Here is a 26,318-nt window from a genome sequence, read left to right on the forward strand (position 1 = left end):
GTTGAGGTAGCTGCTTGGTCTGTGACAATCAGCTGACTTACGCAGGTCAGGCAGATGTACTGGATAATATCAGGTTCTTCTGGTCTTTCAGCCGCTACCTGGCCCTTACGTATTCAATAGCTGAGGTATCTGGAGTACCAGAACATCCCAGTCGTAGCTGGGAAGATTACAGATTGTGTTATGGTGAGCTGAAACAGCATGTCAAAGGTCCCACAGAAATGGCCCAATGCAGTCATTACGTCAGCGCTATAAAAACATTTATGATTTCTCCAAATCATATGTGAAGACTCGTATCTGGAAAATGCTGGGTCAGTGAAGCCTCACAAGAAAGCCTCCAACTTGCCTATACCAGTTTTATGCTACCTACTCAAGTCTGTATTGTCACATTAACATCAATGGTGAAGGTATAGGATTTGGCAGATGTACGAAAGCGCCTCTTTTTGACATGGTCACCCCCAATTTTTGCCTGGTATTTTATGTGATTTTGACTGGAAGTGCACTGGGCTCCTGTTAACCAGGTCCCCAGCGCCAGATTTCTTTCCCAAAACTGTACAATTGAACCCCAATTGGCAATACCTTTAGCACTTTCTCTAAGTCCCTAGTAAGCGCTACCTCTGGTACATAGAGCGTGAAGGCTAAAGAGGGTCCTTAACCCCTTGTGTGCCACGCCCTTTCCCCGCCCTGTGCCGGGCGTTCCATTAGCGGGCGGGGTTCATGACGAGCTGGACTCGTCATGGGCACAGCGCAACCGCGGCCCATGACGAGTCCAGCTCGTCATGGGCACAGAAGGGGTTAAGGGCTGCAGCACACATTTTGCCACACTAAAGGACCCCTCACTAAACACTTACAGACTGCCACTGCAGGCTGCATGTCTTGGTGCAGACAAAAGTGAAAACACGACATGGCACGCATCTCGCTGTGCCATGCCCACAGACACAGCATGCAGTATAGGTAAGTCACCCCTACAGCTGGCCTTACAGCCCTAAGGCAGGGTGCACTATTCTACATGTGAGGACATATCTGCATGAGCAGGTTTGCCCCTGTGCTGTTCAGCTCTATTGGTGTCAGTACAAGTGAACAGGGTGGCCATTTTGAGCACATGTTCTGGACACTTGTGTAAAACGAGTTCTCCAGCTACATGATGGCTTCACTGAAAATAGGGATGTTTGGTATCAAACATCTCATATGAATAAACCCACACTGATGCCAGTGTTGGATTTATTCATGCATGCACACAGAGGGCACCTTAGAGGTGTCCTTTGAAAACCTACTAGCTACTGGTGTGCTGACTGACTGGTTTTCACCAGCCTGCCACCAGAGTTTCTGACACCCAAGGGTGAGAGCCTGTGCTCTCAGGAGGTCTGAAAGAAAGCCTGCTCAGGCAGAGGGTATTTACACCTCTTCCCACAGGATGATTTGCAGATTAGCATTCCAAGGCAGGGGAGCTTCAAAAAGTCCACCTACTTTGGTATGCAAATCTGTCTTCCCTCACAGGAAAGGAAGCCGACCCCCTTTGTCCAGAGCCCTTTGGCACCTTGGACAGACAGCAAAATTAGCTCGTCAGATAAGCCTGTCCCCTCTCAGGCTACTATCACTCCTAAGGGGGGCTACCAGAAATGGAGGCGACTTTTAAAAGTTAGCCATCTTGATGATGGCAAACTTAGGAACTCTGGGCCAGGGTAGTGCCCACTTCCCACAGGAAGTGGTCATATAGGGGGTGCAGTGAATGCAGGGTAGGTAGCCCATTGGCTACTGCGCTAGACTCCCCTAATGCCCCTAAATTCAGTATTTAGGAGAACCACTGACACCAGAAAATCAGATCCTGTTGACGTACGAGGAAGAAAGACACTAAAGTTCTGTGAAAGTAAAGACTGGAGAAGAGCAACTGACTTGGTATCCAGCCAGCCTGCTGTTCCCCGTCGAATTGTGCCAAAGTCGTCTCATTCTGTAAGCTGTCATGCCTTTAAAGCCTGGTAGGACTGCCTGCCTTCAATAAATAATTCAAGGACTCATGTATCCTGCTGGCACCCAAAGAAGAACTGCAAGGACCCCGGAACTGTCAAAACCTGACACTGTGAAGCACCACTGCACCCGAGCCCCCCAGCCCGAGTCGAAGTGGGCCAACAGTGTCAGCATGGTCCCCAGGTCCCCAAGAGACAGAGCCCACTTTGGTTTCACCCTTTGTGAACTCTCTGATGCCACCTGCAGCCTCTGTTTGCAGGCCTCTTTAACCACGAGTGCTCCTGGACGAAGAAATCTGACACCTCAAAGACCCTATGCACCCGGCCAACCTGGCCCGAGCAGAAGAGGACCACTGGTGTCCCCACGTCCCCTAGCATCGCAAGACTTGAACCCTCTAATTGGTTCAGCTCAACTGGCCTCCCAGTCCAAACCTGCAGCCTCTTTTCCCAGAGACCGATCCCCATTGACAAACATTGGGCACCCGACACTGTATTTCACCAATGCACCCAGCTGCCCTAGTGTCGCTATAGGAGACCTGCTGATGCTGCCTTGAAGCTTGCCCCATACTGACCTAAAGTCCAGGAGATTGGTCTCATAAGCTGCTGTATTCTACCTGAACGCCGTACGTTTTTCCTCCCATAGGATAACAACGCAGCTTCTGAAAAATGCACTAAGGGCCTGATTTAGATGTTGGCGGATGGGTTACTCCGTCACTATCCTATAGGATATAATGGGATTTATATTTTGGAGGGTGGGATATCTGTCATCGCTGTGACGGAGTAACCCATTCACCAACATCTTAATCAGGCCCTAAGTGTTGACTTTTTAAACAAAAAAGTAAGGCTCTTGAGAAACGTACTTACCTGATCGTATTGATTCTAGTGCCTAAACATATATAAAGATGTGTGTTATTTTTACAAATTGGTGTGGATCTCCTTATTGAATCGTGTGCATCATTTATTGAATATTGTGTGTATTTGCAGATGTCTAATACTCCTCTCTGATAAGCCGAAGGCTGCTTGACCACACTACCCCCTAGAAGAGCACCCTGGGATTACTAGAGCAAGCCCCTGTCTACTCATAAAGGAATACCTGGACACTTTGCATGATATACCTTTTTTTTCCAGCTTTCTACAGCGTATGATAAATAAGGTTGGAATGATGGTCAGGGGTTATGTTCCTCCAACCATGATAGAAGGTCTGGTGGTTCTTTTGCAGAGCACATCAGTAGGAAGTCTGATTTAATGTGGTTCTGCTTTTGTTAATTTTTTGTGGTTTAGAATTCCCTTCACTAACGTGTTTGGGTTAGAATAGATAATAGGTTGCTATCACATACATCTGTAGGTTGATGCTTTAAAGATCCATTTTGGATCTTTCATGGGATGGAGCACCAGTAGGATCCCTATAAACATTGTGGGGCAGATTTACAAGCCCCTTGCGCCACTCTTGCGTCACTTTTCCCATGTTAAAAATGACGCAAAAGTGGCACAGGGGGCTTGTAAATAAGCCCTTGTGTGTTTGAGACATAAGTGGGGATGACCATAACATTGTATGTCTTAAAAGTATTGACTTAGAGAAAATAAATTCTATTCTCCATGTCCAGGCTTCAGGATACTAAGCATAGGTTCAGAGAACGTAACATCATTAAAAAGGACTAGTTCTGATAGGAGTAAGTAATAGCTTCATATTGTGCCTCTGAAATGACAAGGCAGTAACAACCCTACCTAGCTCTTATGCTCAGTTTCCTTTGCAGAAGCTCTCAGTAACTGCACCGCCACCATGGTTGGTAATGAGGTTCATGCTACAGACGACCCCTGCTACATGTGTCAGTGCAAGGTAAGTTTAAAGGCTGGCTGCATCTGTAGTGTATTTAGGATTTAGAAAAAAACTTGACACAAATTTGAGTTGGGTTGGCTTTTCTAAAACAAATGTCATTTGTCTGCCATGGGAATCATTTCTTTTGTTGTATTGCTCTTTTATTGATTGTTTGAATTGCTGTATCCCAATGAGACTATTGTTTCATTCTATTAGTATGTTTGCTGTTTTGATTAATAGACCCTTACAATTACATCCACAAACCCTGTTTAATTAAATAACATAAATATTAACTAAGGGCCTGATTTACAAAGCAGATTTGACATATGTCTGGAAATTCAAGTTCAGTGATTAAATCACACCTAGTCGCAGAAGAATCTATGTAATTTGGAACCAATATATTTTGCAAAGTCTCCGCACATTAAGGGGCTGATTTAGAGTTTGGCTGGCAGAAGTAAGTCAACTATTTAGTTATGGAAGAGTACTTTACTCCTACCATACGTAGGTTCCAATGCCCCCAAATTTAGAGTTTTTGGCCAGCCTTGCAGACAACTCTAAACATTGGCAGGAACTGCCGTCATGACGGTTCCTGCATAGGTGCTGGAAGTAGAGGTGTTAGGGGTGCTGCAGCACCCCTGGAAATAACTATGCTAGTGTGAATGCTTAATAAAGATACCTTAAAATTTTGCCTTTGTCTTCTCACGTTTGCTGTGCGTTCAAAGACAGAGGTCAAATATCAGGATATGCATTCTAACAAAATGCTGCCTATTCGTTTAACATGGAGATTGGTGTTTATGTTTAATTCTCCTACTTCAAAGTGGGAGGATTTGCAAAGAGAACTATGTGTCAATCTTGCTGGAGTAGAGGGAGTGTGAAAGCAAAGGCTGTACGATGTTATTTTTTTCTAACACAACAAAATTTAAATACCTTTGAATGGACTGTGCAAATAGTTCAAAATATATCAGCAGTTAAGAAAACACAAATTAAGCACTTTTTTGTAATTCTGAAGTGTAAAAGAAATTAATATTTTCAATAGTATCAAAACAAATCACGACACTTAAGGCCAGATGTACAACCCTTTTTTGCAGCCGCAAACAGGAGATCGGCCCGTTTGCAACACCAAAAAAGGTTCCAGGCATGTACAAATGTTATTTTGCGACTCACTGACTCGCAAAATAACATTTGCGACTCTCGCAATTAGGAAGGGGCGTCCCTACCTAATAGCGAGTCACCATGCCATGTAATGTTGTTTTGCGACCTCATTTGCAGTCGCAAAACACTTGTAGTTTACCACCTACTTCAAGTAGGTGGTAAACCACTCGCAAACAGGAAGGGGTCTCCAGGGGACCCCTTCCCCTTTGTGAGCGTAAATATTTTTTAAGAGCAGGCAGTGGTCCCAAGAGCAGGCAGTGGTCCCAGCAACCACTGCCTGCCCTCAAAAAATTGAACTGAAAAGTTACATTTTTCTTAAATGCATCCCGTTTTCCTTTAAAGAAAACGGGCTGCATTTTTTTTTAACTGCTTTATTTAAAAGCAGTCACATACATAGTGGTCTGACCCCAGCAGGCCACCATCCCTGTGAGTGCCAGCCATTCCTAATGGGGTCGCAAATTGCGCCTGCCTCATTAATATTAATGAGGCATGCAATATGCGACCCCATTAGGAAACGCAAACAGTGTCTAAGACACTGTTGTACATCCCAATTTGCAAGTTGCAAATGTGACGCAATTTGCGAGTTGCAAATTGGTGGGTTGTACATCTGACCCCTACTGATGTGCAAATTATAATTATTAATTGAAACACGATTTTATCCATGCATTAACTTTTGTGCCTTATATAGATGTTTCAGTAATACTGCATGCCTGTGCAAATGTAATGGCCATTTCAATGAAAAATGTGCTGTCGGTAAATGACATTGCACTAGCACAATATATTTGTGACAGTATGCTCCAAAATGCACCATCGGCTACATACAACATCATTATCGCATTCCTGCAGAGTGGGCGTAGCTCATTTAGTACACTTGTTCTTCATGTGAAACTTGAATTTTCACAAACACTATGACTTGGGTGATGTAACATTGATGGCAGCACCCCCATTCTGAAAATTGTTCTAGCTCCACTGGCCTCCTGTTAATGTTGTAAACATTTGATGGATGGCTCGTCAAACATGACGGCCACCCATCCAACGTTTACAAAGCTGTACTTTTTCCAAAAACAAACTCCCAAAGTGGAAGCCACCTCTATGCTGATAGGCTAAAAAACCAGAGACATGTGTTAAGTAGGTAAACCAGAAAAGGTCGGTTCATGAAAGTATTTCTGTCTGTAAAAGATACAGACCTTGATATTTGCATTTTAGGTAAGAAATATATTCCTCTCGATGCTTGCAAACTTACTGCTTTGGGGCCTCTTATGATTGTAATCTGGAATATTGATTACAAGAATATTGTGGACATAATATTGAGGGACAAATTATCAAAAGGTAAGTGCATATAGGAAAGTATAGATTTACAATTCCTAACTCCACATCTATGTACCTTGAAGATATATGTCACCAAGGTACATTTATGTGGAGTTAGGTATAGAACATCTATACTTACTTACCTTTCAGATTTGTATTCAATACTTATTTCCTCAATATTTGCATCCCTCAATATTCTGGATTCGATATTCAGTGTGCACACCCACAACACTCTAAATAAGCCCCTAAAATTACTATAATTGATTCATTTGCATTTTCAGCTTCACCTGCTAAATTCTATACATTGATGCCTTTATTGATCAATATTTCATGCAATGGAATGCAGCAAGCCACCTCTCTGCCCTGTATGAAATGGAGACCCAGGAATACGTTGTACTTAGCATTATACTGCACATTCCTGCTCTCTGCCTTGGCTGGTGCACAAACTGCTGCCTAGCGCCAACACAGGCCCCCGTGCACTGTGGTCATAGCTGTCAAGGTTTCAGACTGCTTATGTGTGACATTTTCATATTTCAGTACAATTATGAGTGACAATCAATGACTATGAGTGACACTTTTGTCATGAGCACAATCAAGCAATGAAGACGAGGAAAACATATAAATATCAGAAATTATACCCATTTGAGCAATGAGAAACTCTAAGAAGATGTTAAAACGGTTGCAAAGCACCATAAATTATAGGGCACCACAAGGCTATGTTAAATTAAGTGACGTCACTGGCAGTGTGCAATTTGTTGCATCGACCGTCAGAAGTGTGACTGCGCGCTACTGCTATTAAAGCAAGTTTTTATGAGAAGCTCACTCCAGTCGGCCCTGACACTCTCTTACTTTGCTTAAATTAGGTGAGTGGCAATTCTGGGCCGCTTCTCGTCGTGGCCTCAATGACCCCCATGGTAAACGGGCATCATGATGATTCTGAGGCTCAGAACAGCAGCTGTACACCACAGTGTGGACTGGTCTGCTCTCTGGGCTGCTGAGGAACCACTCCAGCGGCCACGTGGTGTACACTTAGCCGCCGGGTCAGCTCGAGTCGCTGTCTCATTTAATTTACAGCAGTGAGAGCAGCACTGCCATTGCCACTGCAGCCTGCCAAAACGGAACTGCAGCGACCTGCTCTCGCGCTGCCGTGGGCAGCAGCAAGATGTTCCTATTAAAGCGTGTGTCACAAAACAACTGACTTCACCTCACCCAGGCTGATGTCTTGGTAGTAGCTAGTGGGCATTGACTCACGTCAGTCTCATGAATGTTACCAAATATGTCACGCGGTCCAGCCGTGTGGGGTGAATCCTAGTATTGTTACATTGTACCAAGTTGCAGCTAGTACAGTTGTGGAATCTGAATTAGCCCCCAAGCCGGCCCGGAGCAGCACACACAGCGTGCTGCCACTTAAGATTCAGTGACCATGACATGATTACTATCACTCCTGTTTGACAGTGTTTATGCGTGACTTTGCATTTCAAAATGGTGATGTGGACCACCACTCTGAAATGTGTTAGTCTAATGCCAGATGCATGGTACTTGGCAATGCTGGGTGATCCAAGGGTGCCTGCATTGTAGGCAGGATTGTCTTTGTGCCCCTTCCTGCCCAAAAACGATTCTCAGAGGCATTTTCATCTTTCTAAGTGTGCTGCACACTTAAAAAGAGAAAACAGTGAATAGTAATAAAGATATTTCTCCTTGTTGCGCCTCTGGTGGTGAGGTATACAATTCTGATGCATTCCTATGTCTACCAGTGTTGGTAAATCTGGTTATTGTGTCTGAATGCATGGCTGGATGCGTGGGAACACCCACGCTCCACCCATGGCACGCCTTTCTGCCACAGATTAACACAGGGCAATGATTTGCGCTTACATTACTCTAGATTTATCAAGCTATGCAGGGCCACGCAAGGTGGCCTTGCATGACTTGAGAAATCTCATTTAGGATTTGAGTCACCCTTGCGTCCCCTTGAGTGGTACAAGGGCTATGCAAAATCTTGATAAACATGGGCCTTATTTTATAAATACTTATCACCAAAAGTGCTTCCTTACCCAAATCATGTTTGAAATTGATTTATGAAATGAGAATCGGAGTAATGAAGAAAGATTTTGAGTAAAGTGACATTTTCATTGGCTGTTGATTCTAAATTTGTGGCTTCGATACAGGTAAGTGAGGAGTTGGATTGTCCGGTAGTGAAAGTCTGAAGTCATTAACACAGACTAGTGATAATCCAGATTGTTAGTGTACCTGTATTGTTTTTTAAGAGGTCCACTCTGTTAATCACAGTTTTAATTCCTGTCCATTTCAGGATCTTACGTGGGTGTGCATACATCAAGGTTGTCTACACCTTAGCTGCCCCCGGGTGGAGCAGTTCACGCCACGTGGCTCCTGCTGCCCAGTCTGCAATGGTGATGTATAAAAAATCCTACTATCTTTCTCATTGTGCTTAGTCACTGCTAAGTTGAAATTGATGACAGTTAACTGACTGATGCAACATAATTGATGTGAAACAGTTGTTAGTGGTGTCTTTGCCATTATACAGTGATTATTCCCGTATGGATGGCCTACCTAATATTTTGTTCGGAGCATGTTTGGCTGTAGATACACATGCTCTGCATACTCCAATCATCCATTGTTGGGCTTGGATGTTTGCAAACTGTTTTTCTTTGAAGAAGTCTTTAAAGTCACAAGATGTGTTGTAACTCCTCCCTTCTACTCTGTGCATGGGTACTGACACAATCTTATATTCTTTTTTCCCACCATTGGATTTGGACATATACCGAGAGGGTTCTGAGTCCATCTTGTTCCTTGCATGTTTTTAAAACCCACACAGTTCAATTTTAACACTGATGTTTTGTAAGAAGAGTCCATGCTTCGATGAATCCATGTTGCTCTACTTCACTAGATGCCTTGTAAAGGCTGCAACTGCCACTCGATGCTCAGGATGCCATGGAACTCCCCACGCCCTTCGGGAATTGAGTGTTCTCCCTCAACTATGGACACCGGAAGATGCAGACCAGAAGTGGGTGATGGAACGGGCACTCTTCCAGCATTGACTTCAGTGCACTTCAAAGCATTCTGTGGTGGAATCACCACGTCGAAAATCTGTACCTTTCCCCAAGACAATGGCTTCTGTGAGTCCTGACTTCTACATAGAGAAGACCCTAAGGTACCACATATATTTATAATCTTGGCACACCCCAAATTGCACCTACAAACATCCTCTGAGACTCCAGACAATTTCAGCGAAGAAGATCCATTCAACACCGAAGAAGGCAATGATGCAGGTTTGTCTAGAATCCCGGCAGCCCAGCCAACTGCCCAGAATAGAGATGGCATCCTCGAGGGAGTCAGAGTGTGAGATAGAGGAGGAAGTTGAACTGATGCTTCCGAACAGAGGCTTTCGGATCAAGATGATGCCTAGAGTCGTAAGTACTAAACCCATCTCAGAGAGTCACACAATCAAATGAGGATCGCATAAACGGTCCCAAGTCAAGGTAGACCACCACTCCCATGGGAGTTGGCCATCGAACCACGAGCATGCACACACTAAGATCCTGCATCCTGGGCCTGCGCTACCTTAGTGCTCCACTTGGCTCATAGAAAAGGCTTTGGAGTGGACCAGGCATCTGCTGAAAGGTGTCAAACCTTGCTGACCATTGAGCTCTACTCGAGCCAAAGGCTTTGAGCAGCCCCACTCATACCTGAAGTTGATTCCAAATCCATCATTGAATCTGGCACTGAAGATCCAGTTGATGCCAAAAATCGTGTTGACACCAAAAGCTTAGTCCACAGCTGGATCCGAAGAGTCCGAGGTATGGGTTCAACAGAAACTCCATGAAGAACTCAACACAAGAGAGAAGTATCTCTTTATCTATTCCATCACCAGGAGGATCTCAGCAAAACCACTCCGCCAAAGCCCTCCGAGAAATTCACTCACAAGAAAAGACATGCCTTTGAAGAAGAACCCTCCTCAGAGATTGCCAAGTCTGAGGGGTACTGCAAACTACAACTGCAAGGGGCACTTTTTGTAATCAACAGCCCTTAAGAGGAGCCAAGGATATGTCACCAGATCAGCCGCAGTCTTAACAAGGACAGCAACAAACTTTCCACCAGCAGGCCAGCAGGGATTACACCAAGAGTGCATCGAAGGGAAACAAAAGGTGAAAAGGCAGAGGTTGCTCTGGTAAAGGAATCTCCACCTCCAAGCAGTGACTTGGTCCTCCTCTCCTCTATTCACAGTTCACCTGTCAGGATATAATACAAGATTTCCTTTCTTGCTGGGAGGAAATCACATCAGTCTAGTGGGTATTAGTGGTGGTTCACCACAGCTACTGCCTCGAACTTCTCACAACCCCTCCCAACATCCCACCCTGCAGACACATCCTCTGCAGAGATCTTCTTTGCCTCCTTAAGGAAGAGGTACAAGCACTCCTCCAGGAAGGGGCAGTGGAGAGAGTGCCTCCACAACATTATGGACAAGACGCCTACTCTCTCTACTTCCGCATTTTCAAAAGGTATGGCTCCCTAAGGCCCATCTTGGACCCCAGGCTTCTAAACAACTATATCCTGTCAGAACATTTCCATATGACAACTGTGCAGGACGTTATTCCTCTGCTCTGACAAGGTATTTACATGATGGCATGCACCCTCAAGGACACCTACTTCCATATACCCAGCACCATGCCCATCGCTGGTACCTTCACTTTGTGGTGAGTGGACAACACTACCAATTCAAAGTGCCTCCTTTCTGGGTCACCACAGATCCGATTGTGTTCACAAAGTGCTTAGCAGTTGTGGCTGCTCATCTGTGAAGAGAGGCCACTCATTTGTTCTCCTACCTTGAGGATTGATTGATCAAGAGCAGCAGCAGGCAGCACTGCCTACTGCTCCTCAGCCTGGGATTCACCATAAATACTACCAAGTCCCACCTCCACCCGCAAAAGACCCAACCCTTCCAGGGTTCTGTGTTGAACACAATTACAGGGAAAGCCCAACCCAGCCACCAGAAAGTGTTCCAGCAGCTGCCGCAACTTTTTCAGCCCTGTCACCAGCTCATGGTCAAAACAGTGATACTGCTTCTAGGGATGATGGCCTTCTGAATCTGTATCGTACACCAGGGCCCCCATTTTCCCCCTACAAGAATGCCTCATGGGGAAGTGTTCACAAGAGGAGAGTCACTGGGAAGAGTTAGTGTTAGTGAAGGCCTTTTATTCCATTCTTCTGGAAATGTCCATCAGCCCCACTAGAAGCTCCCACTGAACACAGGCTCTCTCATGCAGAAACAAGACTAGATCAGACACCCAGACCCCAAATACCTCAACCTAGCAATCTGGCACCTGAGGTCCTAGAGTATTTGTTTTTACACCTTTCCTAGGAGTGCATGTTTGTTCTGCGGGAGGCACACTGGACCATCACGCAGTCCTGCCTTGTAGCACAGAAGAAAAGGTTTGCACATTACTGCATTTCCAAAGACTTGGACCCCCTAAGGGATAGCGTCCAGAACATTGTCTGCTATCTTTTGCGTTTGCAAAAGTCAGGCCTTGTTTACACATCAATGCCGCTATATCTCGCTACTGTAGCACTTTACGTGTGAAACAGGGAACATTTATCTCTCTTTCAGATACAAGTAGTCAAGGACTTCATGGAGGGTCTTAAGAGGGTTATACCTCCTTGAATACCTCCTGCCATCTTGTGGTACCTTAATGTCGTTCTCATGAGACTTGTGGGGCCACCCTTTAAAACTTTGCACTCTTGTCTCCCACAGTTCCTTTCCTGGAATGTCGTCTTCTTTTTGATCATAACGTCCCTCAGATTCATTATTGAACTACAAACACTCTCTCTACAATTACCCTACACTTACCCTACAAAAACATTTATTTAGGTTCACATAGATAAGGTTGTTCTTAGGGCAACCCCATATCCTTCACAATGTAGTATCACCTTTACATCTGAATTAGACTATAGAATTCAGTAGTGGATATAGCTGTACACATGTCAGATGTTAAAAGATGTTAAAAGGAGATCTTATGTACTGTGTTGACAGAACCCAGCCCTTTTATCAGTTTAACCAGCTTTTTGTAGCCTTCACGAAACCTTGCAAGGGCCATCCCATCACTAAGGCAGGTATAGCGAGATGTATAGTTATGTGCATTCAAACTTGCTATGGCTAAACGAAGGGAGCATTCTACTAGTTGACATCTGCAAAGAGGCCAACTAGTCTACACCACATTCTTTTACCACAGATTTCTGTGTGGACATCTTCAACCACCACCAGACTATTTTAAAGTCTTTTTTCTAGATATCTGCATCGCCTATTTGCTAGCCATCACTTATGGAGGGCACTGCTTTGCAGTCTATGAAGATCATGTGTATCTACAACCACACTTGCTACATACAGAACAATGTACTTCCCCTGTAAGCATCTGTTCATACAATGTAGTGCTGTAGATTAACATATGCTCCTCATCATACCCAGAAAAGTGTGATGATTCCAGATCTTTACTTTTATTACCCAGTAGACACTGCACGATACGCATGATGCACCAAGTTTTACTCACTCTGTACTCCATACACATTATCAGCCACTGTGCGAAAAAAATAATCTAAGATGAAGTTGATGCACATGCACATTGTGGGCTATTGGAGGAGTCACATCTCATGACTCAAAAGATTTCTTTGAAGAAAAACAACTTGTAAACATCTGAGCCCAACACTAAATATTAGGAGTATGCAAGGCATGTGAATCTACATTACTAAACACTACGGAAGGATTCTTACAGGGTTAGTAACCTTTTCCTTATTCATTGCTTGAGTAATGGAGAATCTCCTCCTTATCCTATAGGCCTCTCACACATATTCACACTCTTGAGAAAATACTGTTTTAATTAGTAAAATATCTCTTTGTCATCAAAGACATCCAACGCAACTCACACTAACCTCTGCTTAAACAGAAACCCCATCCTCGCTTACCCTCTGCTACCCCCACTATACTTCAAATAGCCCTTACTTTTACTCAAGCATCTGTGGCCTGGAGTGGGGTCCAGCTACTGGCCCTAGTAGTTCCCTAGTCCCCTCCTCGTGATGGTCGACCACCCCATCACGTGATGCATCCCATTTCCCCTCGAGAAAACCACCTGCTTACGTTTGTCCTGAACTTCTATTACTTTGCAACAAAACCTTCAAATCCTGTGGTATCTCCTGCTGGTCCGGGAGAGCTTCCTGTTACCATGAAAATCATTGTTCCCCCCCCCTCCCCCCCCCCCCCGAAAACAATAGCCTACCCTGGACGAGCCAATTCTTTCCCTTCGGGAAAACTTGTTGAGGAGTTCTTACTTGCCAAGTAGAATTCAATGCTTACACTGGAGCATCTCCTGTTTCCCTGGGCCCCCCCAACCTCCCTGCTAATGCGGGATCACCCATTATGGGCCCTCACTAACCCTAGAGAAATCCCTGTTACCTACCCTGTTTACCATTTAGCCTTTGCTTCACTGCTTCACCTGGAGCAAACCCTATCTATTGTAAGGATCCACATCCTACCATGGAGCGATTCATGCTTACTTTGGTTGAATTCCTAATAACCCTGAAACTGCTTCTCTTAACATTTTAAAAGCTCACTGGTGTCCATGTGGAACATGTACGTAGTCAAGAGCATACCCTGCTGGCCCTGATTCCATCTATTCTGGATCACCCATTCTTAAAGGTGCACCATTTGTGCTTCAGATAGGGTGTAGGTTATACTGCAAATATGACTTTGGCAAGATAGATGTAATTTGAAACGTCCTCTGACAGTATCAAGATATATCCTGATATAAGTCCCAAAATGTGAGACTCTGGATATTTGCAGCACACATGCTATTCTGATACTGAGACGCTTGCACGCCTCTGCAATTACAGCACCCACAGCTGCTTTTTTAATGGAACCACACCCAGCTATGCCATTGCAACTCTCTCCTCAGCTACAGAACACACTCCTGTGACATTACTAGCATCATTCTCAAAGCTCCTCCAGTGTCCTTCATTCTTTTTTTTTTTTTTTTTTTTTTGAAACCGTTTTTTGCATTTTAAAATAGTTACAAGTATGGGCCTACAACCACCTGGCCGGCCGCTAGAGTGGCAGAAGCATATGACATACATACAGTAAGAGTCTCGTGGCGGTTCGGATTGGTAAATCAGGAGATAGCAATAGCGCAGGCCACATAGCTCCAAGCCCACAGTACGGTTCCCTTTTATCAAAACAGGACAACACCAAAAACCACACCCGCAAGGCAACCCGCAATCCAAGATGTCGGCACGTGCTCCTTAAGTGGGGGATCCCAACCCGCAGCCTAACTCTGAAGAGGGGGAATGGGAGCAGATCCGGGACTGGGGGCCCACATGCCCACGGCTGGGGGAGGGGGTCGGCTAGGGGGACGGAGCTGGTGAGGCAGCCGGTAGCAGTGGCGGCTCACAAATACCCCCGCGATAGGCGTTCCAGGGGCCCCAGATTTTCACCCACGCCCCAGGCTTACCCCTCGCCACATACACCACCTTTTCACGAAACATACACCAATCCATGTGTTCTTTCCAGGCCAACACCGCCGGGGGCCTCTGGGATCCCCACAATTGAGCAATGTCACGCTTAGCTATCATGTATCCCAGAGTCACCCACCGCGTCTGCGGGACCGAATAGTCATTTGGTTCCCACACATTCAGCAAGCATCTCCTCGCTTCAGGCAACAGCGCGACACGCGTAACCACACGCAGGACCTCATGCACACCACGCCAGAATCGCTCCACCTTTGGGCACTCCCACAGAATATGCATGAAAGTTGCCAAAGCACCACAGCCACGCTTACACAATCCATCCCCAGCAAAGCCCATACGTAGAAGCCTTGGCCCCGTCACGTAAACCCGGTGGAGGATCTTAAGCTGGACGAGGCGAAGGCGAGCCGGGATGGCCACCTCCTTCGGAGAGGCCACCGCGGAAATCCAGTCCTCGTCGTCCAGTTCCAGCCCGTCGGCAACCCAGGCCTCGCGGAGACTAGTCAGCAGGCACGATCTGTCGTTGATCAGTTTTTTATATATAAGGGAGATCGTGCTGTCTGGAACATGGCCATCCAGCACTCTGTCCTCCAGGGGGGAAGACTCCGGAATGGACGGGACATCCGGGAAGACGGAGCCCAGCGCGTGGCGGACTTGTAAGTACCGAAAGTACTCACTGCCTTGCAGCTGAAACTCCGTCTGCAGCGTCTCAAAAGTTTTGAATCCCCCCCTCGTCCAGAGATCTCCCACTGTGCTGATTCCGATCGTGTCCCACTTCTCGAAGCCCTTCGATGTCCACAGGGAGCCCAACCTCTCAGACGCATATAGCGGTGACGCCCGGGTCAAACGGTCCTTCCACCCCATAGCTGCATTAGCCGCGTGCCATACACGCACCATGACACGCGTCGGCCCCGTCAGACGGGAGTCGGGCGCGCCAGAGTAGAGCGCTCGATTGTAATCGCCACCGGGCAGGAGCATCTTGTCCATTTCAAATGCCGGGTTCAAGGCGGGCCCGTAGAGGCCATGATTAATTGCAGCTAGCTGGGAGGCCCAGTAATACCGTTTAATATCCGGGAGGGCAACCCCCCCATCGTACCACGGGAGCGTCAATTTAGCCAGAGCAATACGCGGCCTCCCGTCCCAGAACAGGCGCCGCTGCAGGCTCTCCACCTCACGGAAGTAGCGCGCCGGAACCAAGTCCATCGTGTTCTGGAGCGCGTACAGAAAGCGCGGCAAAGACATCATCTTAAACAAGGCCGCTCGGCCAAGCGGCGAAAGCGGAAGACGCCGCCAACGCGCCACGTCCTCCTTCAAGCGCTGGAGGGGGGGTAGCAAGTTCCGCTCGTAGCGGGCCTCCGGGTCCAGAGTAATATATATACCCAGGTACCGGAACCCCTGGGAGGCGACCTGGATCGGGCAGTCCCGTGGTAGGGCCGGAGCCTCCCCGGAAAGCACATATACGCAGGATTTCGCCCAGTTGATGACAAGGCCTGAGTTCCGACCGAAGGAGCGCAAAACATCAACCAGGACAATCAGCGATTTACGCGGGGAGGCGAGATACAAAAGGATATCATCGGCGTAGAGGGACACGCGGTCCTCATGCTCGGGGGTCCAGCGGAGACCACGGATAGAAGGGTGCCACCGCAGCCACTCCGCCAAGGGCTCCAAGGCCAGTGCAAACAGGAGCGGCGACAAGGGGCAACCCTGACGCGTGCCCCGTCCCAGCGCGAATGGGGCCGAGACTCGCCCATTCACCACCACCTGCGCCAATGGGCCCGAATACAACAATTTGACCCAGCTAATGAATCCCGGTCCAAATCCAAATTTCGCCAGCATCGCCCAGATGTATGGCCACTCAAGCGTGTCAAACGCCATGGTGGCGTCTAAGGACGCCAAGATGGCCGGCTCCCGCACAAACGGGACACGCGCGAGCACCCCGTGCAAGCGTCGCAGATTAAGAGCCGTGTTGCGATGGGGTATAAAGCCAGATTGGTCTTGGTGGACCAAATCGCCCACCACGCCGACCAGCCGGTTGGCCAACACCTTGGCGAGGATTTTGGGCTCCGCGTTCAAGAGCGAGATAGGCCTATAGGATGTGACCCGCTCACGGGGTCTCCCCTCCTTGTGGATCACCACGATTGTGGCCAGACGCTGGTCCGGCGGGAGGGAACCCCGCGAGTGGGCCGCCACGAACATCGCGCGCAGGTGGGGCGCCAGTACATCCGGTCGCAGCTTGTACAGCTCGATGGGGATACCATTGGGGCCCATGGCCTTGCCGGATGCGACCGAGCGAATAGCAAGGGCAATTTCATCCGAGGTGGGAGGAGCGTCCAACGAATCCCTGTCCTCCACCGAAAGGGAGGGCAGCGCGATGTCCCGAAGCAGGGCATGGGAATCTTCCTCCGAGCAAGGAGAAACCGGGGAGTACACCTCGCGGAAATAATCCGCGAAGCAGGAGACAATGGCTTCCGGCTCGGTGACACGCACACCATCCATCCCCTCGATCAAAGGAACCACACGACTCGCTCTCTCCTTCTTGTCCAACCACGCAATCAATTTACCAGCCTTATCACCCACGTCATACAATCGCCCCTGTTGCTCTCTACTGAGGCCCCTGGCCGCCTCCGTGACGAGGGCCCTATAGGCCGCCCGCTTGAGGTGTAGAACATGCAATTTGGCATCCGTCACCCCGCTCCCCAGGTCACCCTCTAGTTCCGCAATTTCGGCCTCCACCCGGGTTACTTCCTCCCGCTCGCGCCTCCGGGCATGGGAGATAAAGGAGAGGGCCTCCCCTCTGAGAACTACCTTAAAAGCCTCCCACAGGGAGATGGCCGAAGGGACAGACCCCACATTCTCATCAAAGTATCGCTGCAGGGATTTGATCAAGTCAGCACGAATAGTGGGGTCGCGCAAGTACCAAGCATTGATTGGGGCCACCCTGCCCTCCCCCCTCGGGAAGACATCGAAATGTAACAGTAATGGGGAGTGATCTGAAATACACCGCGCCAGATGGCACACCTCTCCCACCCTCCCGGCATAGGCCGCAGGGACAAGGATGTAATCAAGCCGCGAGAGGCTACCATGGGCACCCGAGTGGAAGGTGTATTGCAGCTGCGCGGGATGCTTTAGTCGCTAGCAATCCACCAGTCCTAATGTATCTAAAAGGCCGGACAGCCACGCCTGTGCCCGGGGGAGGTCCCTAGGGGGATGACGATCCATCGACCCAGAAGCTACCGCATTAAAGTCCCCCCCAACCACCATCAGACCACCCGGAAGGTCTAGGAGAAGGCGCCCCAGGTCCGCAAATGTAGTAGATTGTAACCCAGGCGGAACGTACACTGATATAAAAACAAACACTCTACCCTCCATTCTACCCACCAGGACAGTGTATCGTCCCCTCTCGTCATGGCGCACCTCATCAATCTCCAACGGGAGCGAGTTCTTGATCATGATACCCACCCCCCGCGAGCCCGAGGTGAAGCCCGAGTGGGCCACCAAACGATAGCCCCGCCGATTCATGGCATGAAAGGAGTTACCTATAAGGTGTGTCTCCTGCAGGAAGACAACATCTGGTGAAATACGTTCCAGATACTGCAGGACCACACCACGCTTAATCCTGTCCCCCAGGCCGTTAACATTCCATGACAACACAGTCAAATCCCTACCCCCCATCATACGTAGAAGCAATCAGTCGTCCCCCACAGAGCATCTCGAGAGCAACAATACAGTAAAGGGTTTGCCTTGCGGTGCAAACAAACAACACACCCCCCCCACCCCCCCATCCCAACAGAACTCCCCCCTCCCTGCACCCCTGCATGAGCCCAGACAGCCCCCCCAAAGTGCAGTGTGCCTGTCGCCCCATAGCTGAAAAACTAACTAGTCCCCCAGAGGAGGAGGGAAGCCCCCAATAGACCCCGTACGACCTCCATAGGAGGGGAACATACACGATCAGTAAATGGTAAAGGAATGTTGTCCAGAGCAAGGCCTATTATTCACCCCTCAGTTCTGATCCGGTGGGCCCTCCCCGCCAACCGCACCCCCCCCACCCCCTCGGCCCCGATCCCCAGGCAGAGTGTCCAACCAGTCCCCAGCCGCCTCGGGTCGGTCAAAAAAGTGCGTGCGACCATCCACCTCCACCCTTAGCTTAGCTGGAAAAAGCATTGAGTACTTAAGGTTCAGGTCCCGTAGGCGACGTTTAACTCCGAGAAAACTCAGTCTCTGCTTTTGGACCGCCGGAGTAAAGTCAGGGTAGAAATGCACGTCCATGTTATCAAGCTTGACCGGTCCCTGTTGCCTGGAGGTCTGCAGGATAGCGACTCTGTCCCGAAAGTTAAAAATCCGGGCAATGAGAGGCCGCGGCGGGGCACCGGCCTTAGGTCTGCCCCCAGGGACCCGGTGGGCACGTTCCACCGCAAAAAGCTTACTCAGCCCCCGGGGCTGGAGATGGGTAAGGATCAATTCTTCCACAAAAAGATCTGCCGCCTCCGCCTCTCGTCCCTCCGGCACCCCCACAATGCGAACGTTATTCCTCCGGGCCCGACCCTCAGAATCCTCCAATCGACGGTCCATCAGGGCGCTCGCCTGGCCAAGCCGGTGCACCTCCTTTTGGAGGGCCACCACATCTGTCGTGAGGCTCGTTGTGGTGTGGGCCAGGGAATCGACCCGGTCGTTTGTTTTGGACAAGTCAGCCCTCACAAGGCTCACATCCACAAGGACCGAGTCTATCTTTTGCGCTAGGGTGTCGAAGCGCTGGTCCACCGAGGCCTTCATCTCGGCGATGGCGCCCATGACGTCCCGGAGGGTCAGATCCACTGGCTGAGCAGACGCCTCAGTCGGGCCCGCCGGGGATGTGCGCGATGCCTCCGGAGATCCCTTCTGGAGGGTGTAGCGGTCCATACTGTTGGATTGATGCGCCGGGCCACGGCGGGTCGTCTTCATCTTCGCCCGGTCGCCATCTTGTTTGGTGGACATGCCTGCTCTCCCACCGTCGTGCCAATCTCCTCGAAAGGGCCGCTAAACCAGTTCACGGGTTCCGGGGAAGAGGGCGACCACTGGACCGCAGGATGACTCACAGCCGGCGGGTCAGCCGGGCACCTGGACAAGGCCACACCACCGCACCCCGCTCCGCAACCCTACCTCGCTTGAGGGCAAGGGGGGCGCAAAAGCGAAAGCGAAAGCGCGGGGTACGCGAGTCGCCCAGCCCTGCCCGCCGCTGTTGTTCGCTTCGTCCCCGGGTCGCCCCACTACTCCAATCCGGGGGGCCGGCGCGGAGAAGGCCGCAACCTTCGATCGGTGCTCCCACCGGTGTCCGGGGTCCGATTCGAAAACGGAAAACGGGTGTCGCCTCAGCTCGGGTTCACAGACACAGTCCCCTCAACAAGGACAGGATATAGCCAGGATTAATTCAGGAGGTCGCGGAGGTCCTCGGGAGCCTCGCACCTACGCGGCCATCTTGGTTGCGCGCTAGGCTCCTCCCCCCAGTGTCCTTCATTCTTAATCTTAAGTATCACCCGCACATAAGTGTTGCCAATCACTTACCATCTTGCTGTTCTAGTTCTAGTACTGAGACCCCACACTATGCTGGTCTGAGAGAGAGCCTTGCCCCCGTACCTTTAATATGAGCTGAAAATGCTGTAAGGTTCAAATTGAGACCTCACACAGTGTCTCCAGGCTCCCGCAGTTAAGGACATGTACACGGTCTCACAGTTCCATAAAACAGGCATGCGCATGTTGCATTTCCTAACCATTAATGAACATCAATTAGTTCTGCACTGTGCTTACTCCTACCTTTTTTTGACTCAGAGTGTGTGGTAGAGGCAGAAAACCGAAGGGTATCAGATGGAGAAAGCTGGACCGACAGTGTAGATGACTGCATCACATGCACCTGCCAAGTAAGTCTGTCCCAACACACTGTGGTATGTGCTATCGTATGGCCCATAAATGTAGTCATTGTGTGTCAAACTGTCTCTTAGCCTTTGAGTCTCTTGATAAAGGCTGCTGTTCTTTCTTTGATGTTGACCCTCAAGGTGGTGCAATAATATATCTCAGCCGCAGAATATTTCCAAGCGTTTGTTCTGTTTCCTATTCCTTAGATATCCTTGATGTCATCTGCAAACCCTTTTTCTTCCTTCAACTTTCTCCACGGTGTATGCTTCTGTTTTTCCCATGCCCACATTAAATATGTGCCGATGTCTCTTATTATGGGTGCCTCTGCAATTCCAATTGGGTTGTTAATTACGGTTACTGGAATTGCATGGTGAATCTGGTGGGTTTCAGTTGATAACCAGATTGAAAAAGGCAAAACGTTGGTAGCAGCTCTGTGAGAAAATTTGCAATTACCATGGCAATGTGGTGAGTTGTTCCCAATACCCCTGCTCATTCCATATATCTAAAGGTTTTCACAGGGTCTCACCAGTCATCCCATTGACTTTTCTTCTGCAGCGTGAATCTATTTTAGATGTGCATGCTGTACATAATGCTGCCATCTCCTGATCGGGGGGGGTGGGGGGCTCAGTGGGATCTGTTTTTGATCTAACAAAAGTTTAAAGTCATGGGTATCTACCGCAGGGATTTGTGTGATGGACACTGCTATGATGTTAACGGGTGCGTCAGTGATGTATAAGAATTGTTTTTCCCAGAATTCGCATTGGTCATATGGGAGCAGGCGTGGAAATATTTTCTTTACTAAAGGAGAGACAGGGGCTCCTAAGACTCTACGGTCCTCCTTATGAGTGACCTGGCTGGAGATGTGATTATTATTTCACCCTTTAAAATTCGATATCCCGGCAATCAATACGGTCTGCTACAAATTGTGAGCTTTAAATTGGGGCATAACATGTGGATTTGGGGCTTTGTGCACCAAATCTACTTGTGCTGGTATTTACTGGGCACTTTCCGCTTGATACATTTCAGCCGGTTTGCCCAGATAAATTCTTCTGGCAAAAATTACAGGGTTGTGGTAATTACTTCGAACCTTGTTATTCTGATCCCTGTGCAAAAATGTGTGTTTAGGGAACAAAACAAACGGCCTACTTGTGATGAGGGCCAGGACTGTCATTTTTGGTTTCAAATATTAGGAACTAGTTTTTATGAAATTAAGATATTATTGACGAATGTTAAGGTTTTTGTGGTAGGTTCAAGAAATATTGTATAGGAAACATCAGTGTAAGGTTCTGCCTAGGGTGTAATTGTCAGCTGATTCGATGGAGTAACACATTATGTGATTGCCACTTGTTTCTTTGCCTTAAGCTTGCAGCAATATGCTGTGTAGTGATGTCAAAAGATTCAATGCTAGACTTTAAATCTACATCCAGTGCTACATTGCCCACACACTCTATGCTGAGGGGTCACTGAAGAAGCAGCTGATGGTGATTACGCAACAGATGAGTCCAGGGAGGCATCCATATATTGATCATTTTCAGAGTCCTGGCGAATCTTTTAGTGTAAAATCACAAAGCCAATTAAAAACAAGCAACCACTAAAATGTTTTCGTCCTAAACTTCAACAATGGAAATCTTCAACACCCAGATTATGTTTCTGAAGAAAACAAATTCTGGATTTAATAGAGTTAAGGTGGAAGGGACCCTTTACCAAGATCATCTGATCCAATGGTTCCAGCCTGATGAGTATGCATATTCCAACTTCGACCTGCTGTGAAGGCTGACTTTAAGCAAAAAGGACATATCAACGGTCTCCACAAGACCTAACTCTTATTAGAGCTTCCACAGAAAAGGACTCAGTTAGTTTGGCAATGCCCCAAAACAGGCCTGTTAACCTGGGAGCAATAGCTGATCTTTGTCCTGCTAATAAGAGCAGGAACCTAGAACTCAGAAAAGTTTGTATCTCTGCAATTGGCAACCTGGGATTAGAAGATTTCACTTTTCTGTTGGCTATGTATGGTAGAAGCCCACTTGGCAAAATAGAGACCATCATTAAATATCGTCCTGAATAGTACAAAAAGAGGGCACGGAGAATATTTCAAGAGGGGCAGACATTGCAGAATGTATTCATTAATGAATTAACTAGATTCTGTGGAGATGGAAAGCAGACAGAGTAGTGCATGTTTCACAGTTTTGAGACATTTCTGCCTTGGGATAGCTGATTTTTTATACAGACCATGAAGACTATAAAACACTGTAGAGGCACATTTTTTTCCTTAGTAAGGTACCACCAAAGCCACATCACCCAGGGCCACTGTGTCTTCACTCATTTCCTCACTGTCTCTTCCATGCTTCATTCAAGGGGGAACAGTGGGCACACACATGTAGGACTGATCTGCAGGCGGGGGTGAATCACACAACTGAGTCTTGCAATTCAGCAATGCCCATTGGAGGGCAGAGGAAATGGTATGTGTAGCATGGGTCCTAATGCAAACCAGGAAAAAGAATTCACCACCCCTACAGTTTTCCTGCTCAGTATCGCATGTTCTCGCTCATGCAGGGCACAGCAGCCGGACTCGAAAGAGCTTGTAATTTTTGCCTTAAATATAGTCAGGTCATCAGAAGATAAAACACTTTCAGGGATGACATGTTAGCATTAGCCTGACATTTATGTTCGAAGTTTGTAATTCCACATGTATATTCGCAGTGTGAAGCTCTCAACCCTGACCCCAAGTCCGCCAACAGGGCTGGTAACAGATTTAGTTTTTTCATGAAATCTGGGGAGGCCCGTGGAAAAATGTATCATTTATTAATTTTGCTTCGTGGTTACAATAAAACGTTTGTCCACACTAAAATTTGAACTTCTAATAATTAGTTGTTGAGATTTGCTGAAAAGACAGTATATGCATTTGCCCAAGAATGTTCACAGTGGCCAATGGCCTTTTTTTGTTAGCCTAAAAGGGGTGTTAAATGTCAATATATATGCCGGGAATGCCTAAGTTGCTATTGGAAGAGATTCCTGGGTGCAGTATCCTGATCACTTTTGACCTCTGTTTATATCCCTGACTATTCACATTCACAGTCCTGCAGCCTTTTCATCTGGTCTTTCACTTTATTCACCTACCTGTCAATAATTCATAACTTCACTTCCTTCCTTTATCCTCAGCATTCATCATTCTTTGCTTAAATTTATGTTTTGAACATCTTGGTAAAATAACACATGTGCTACTTAAGACTCTGCTGCAGCGTCAGTTGTATAGGGTGACTCTTTCTCTGGCTTGGACAGTGGTAAACATGACTTGCTTATGTACTGCCCCTCACTTGGTCTATCCTCTCTGTCTTACCAGCTCGGCCACATTGAATGTCATATCCAGGAGTGTTTACCCACGGTCTGCAAGGATGGGCTGGTGAAGGTCAGGGGTCCTGGAAGATGCTGCTACGAGTGTCAAGGTAACAGCTATACGTTCAGTACACCCTAACTCATCATGAAACAAGTTGGCACCCTGTTTTTACCCCACGTCACCCTCCAACTCATGTGGCATCTAGTTGAAAAACATGCATTTCTTAAAGGTTATATCTGCTGTGTTTTTTTATGGGAACCCACTAGCCATCACTGCTATAAGAGTAACACATGGTAGAAGACATCTTTTCATGCTCTGCAGTAGAGCATGAAAGGATGAGAAAGACTCCAAGCTCCTTTTTAACATAGGCTTTCCAAGTACGCAGTCTGCCTCTCTTCAGCTCACGCCCCTTTTCATCCAGTCATGCAGTAAGGGTGTGATGGACCCTAGTGCTCTGATATCCTTCGGGATCTGGTTCGCGCTATATAAAACTTTATAAATAAATAAATAAAATAAATAAATAGTGCAAGCAAAGAAAATGAGCCTCCTGATTGCTAGTTGGGTAGTAAAAGAGACCAATAGTCACTGTTCTGCGAGCCCCTCAGGCCCCTGATCCCGGTGCCACTGCACCTGCTGTGCAATTCATAACTACACCCCTGTTAACACCATGCAATTCCCTGATCCTACGTAGTATGCATGTCACAAATACAAAGGTCGCCATGCTCTAAAGCATTGAGTGTCAAATCAACCAAAGAGCATACATTTGTCTGTCTGGAACAAATCTATGTGAACAGTTGGCCTCTATAAGTTAGAAAAAATCTACTTTGAGACATATAGTAATAATCATTATTTCGAAATTGTTAATTGTCTATATTTTACATTCATGTTGAAAATATTAAGAGAGAAATATAAATACAAGATTTTAAAACTGCATTTTTTTCCAGCCCTGGCCTGCTATAATGATTCCCTTTTCTTTTGGTTACTCTATCATTCCGAATTACTATTTTAACTCAGTTTCTAGACAGTTTTGCCACCACAACCAATTTGTGGTAAGGGTGGACTGCCGCAGTGGTCAAAGTCTGAATCTCAAACTTCCAAACTTTATTTTGAACTGAAAGCCGGATATACTAAGCATTTTTATAGTCAAAAACACTCTGATTCATCATTTGAAAATGTAAAAATGCTTTTGCAGATCTACTAATCCCATTTTAGAAACTAGAAAGGTTTTTCTGATTTCTAAAAGGGAATTGCCAATGAATACTGATTCCTTATTTGGTAGGGGCATAAAGTAGGTTTTCCTTTCTAATACCAAATCGCTTTGCTTTGTATTATTTTTTTGCAACCAAAATCCAGTCTCAAAACATTTAAAAGTTACAGAGATTTCACAGAAGGGTGTAATCCATTTGCCAAAGGAAAGGGGACTTAGAACTCCAGCCCCTTTGTGAATTTTAAAAAAAATGGGGCAAATAACAGGCAGTATCCACAGGACCTCTGCCAACACTCCAATAAACAAAAACAAAAAAAGTATTTATTTTTAAATGCAGCCCTGTTCCTCCAAGGAAAATGGGCTGCATGTAAAAAAAAAACGTTTGCTCTGTGTAAAAGAGATCACAGACATGGTGGTCAGAAGGTCACCATCCCTGTGGTGGCCTCAAATTGTAGAGGGTTGCAATCTGTGATCTACCTAATAATAATTGCTTCTCATATCACGGTCGATGTGAACCCCACACTAATGACTCCCGGAAGAAATGATTACCTCTGATACCATACACGACCATTATTTTCTATAAGGCACCGCCAAGAGCATCACTCATTTGAACTACCACTGTGATACTATAGAATTCAATCTGGTGTAATCATTGTACCATTCTTTGACAGGACCAGGATTCTAAATGTGACCAAAATGGTGTTTTCGCATTGCTTGAACATTTCTTGTCCAGCACTGGTAAATAGTTTATCATTGTTAAACAGTCCTTGTGTGTGTGAGGCATTGCAGAGGTACATTTCTTACATATCTCATATCTAGCCAAAATCATAGGGTACAACAAAAACCTCTCATAATTTCTGCTTTGATTTACAAAATCATCTACATCTAAAATTCCAGATATTATGAGAGCAAGGTTTACCTAGATCTCATGCTGAAAAAATGTAGAACTATTGTTAATTATACCATTCCAGTAGTTATTTAAAGTCGGGCGACTCATAAACGTATCCATGTCATCCATCTGATGTAAATCACATTTTTTTTACATCTTCTTTCTATTTGCTTTGACATCTTGGCTATCTTCTGTGGGGTTCTGTATGTTCTATGGAAAGTGAAAACATTATATCTTTAAAA

The 26,318-nt window shown here is 46.9% G+C and overlaps 1 protein-coding gene across 1 annotated transcript in view; it reads left to right on the forward strand.

The window, feature by feature from the left end:
* The window catches only part of KCP (kielin cysteine rich BMP regulator), a 496,613-nt gene that overhangs the window by 395,802 nt on the left and 74,493 nt on the right, over nt 1–26,318 (forward strand). Inside the window, exons 49-52 of the mRNA XM_085653703.1 lie at nt 3,716–3,798; nt 8,546–8,645; nt 20,563–20,651; nt 23,987–24,089. Of these exons, the coding sequence (XP_085509829.1) occupies nt 3,716–3,798; nt 8,546–8,645; nt 20,563–20,651; nt 23,987–24,089 (375 nt within the window). The remainder of the gene's footprint in view (nt 1–3,715; nt 3,799–8,545; nt 8,646–20,562; nt 20,652–23,986; nt 24,090–26,318) is intronic.

This window comes from Triturus cristatus, chromosome 4_1 (assembly GCF_964204655.1).
Source record: "Triturus cristatus chromosome 4_1, aTriCri1.1, whole genome shotgun sequence".
Classification (NCBI taxonomy): Eukaryota; Metazoa; Chordata; class Amphibia; order Caudata; family Salamandridae; genus Triturus; species Triturus cristatus.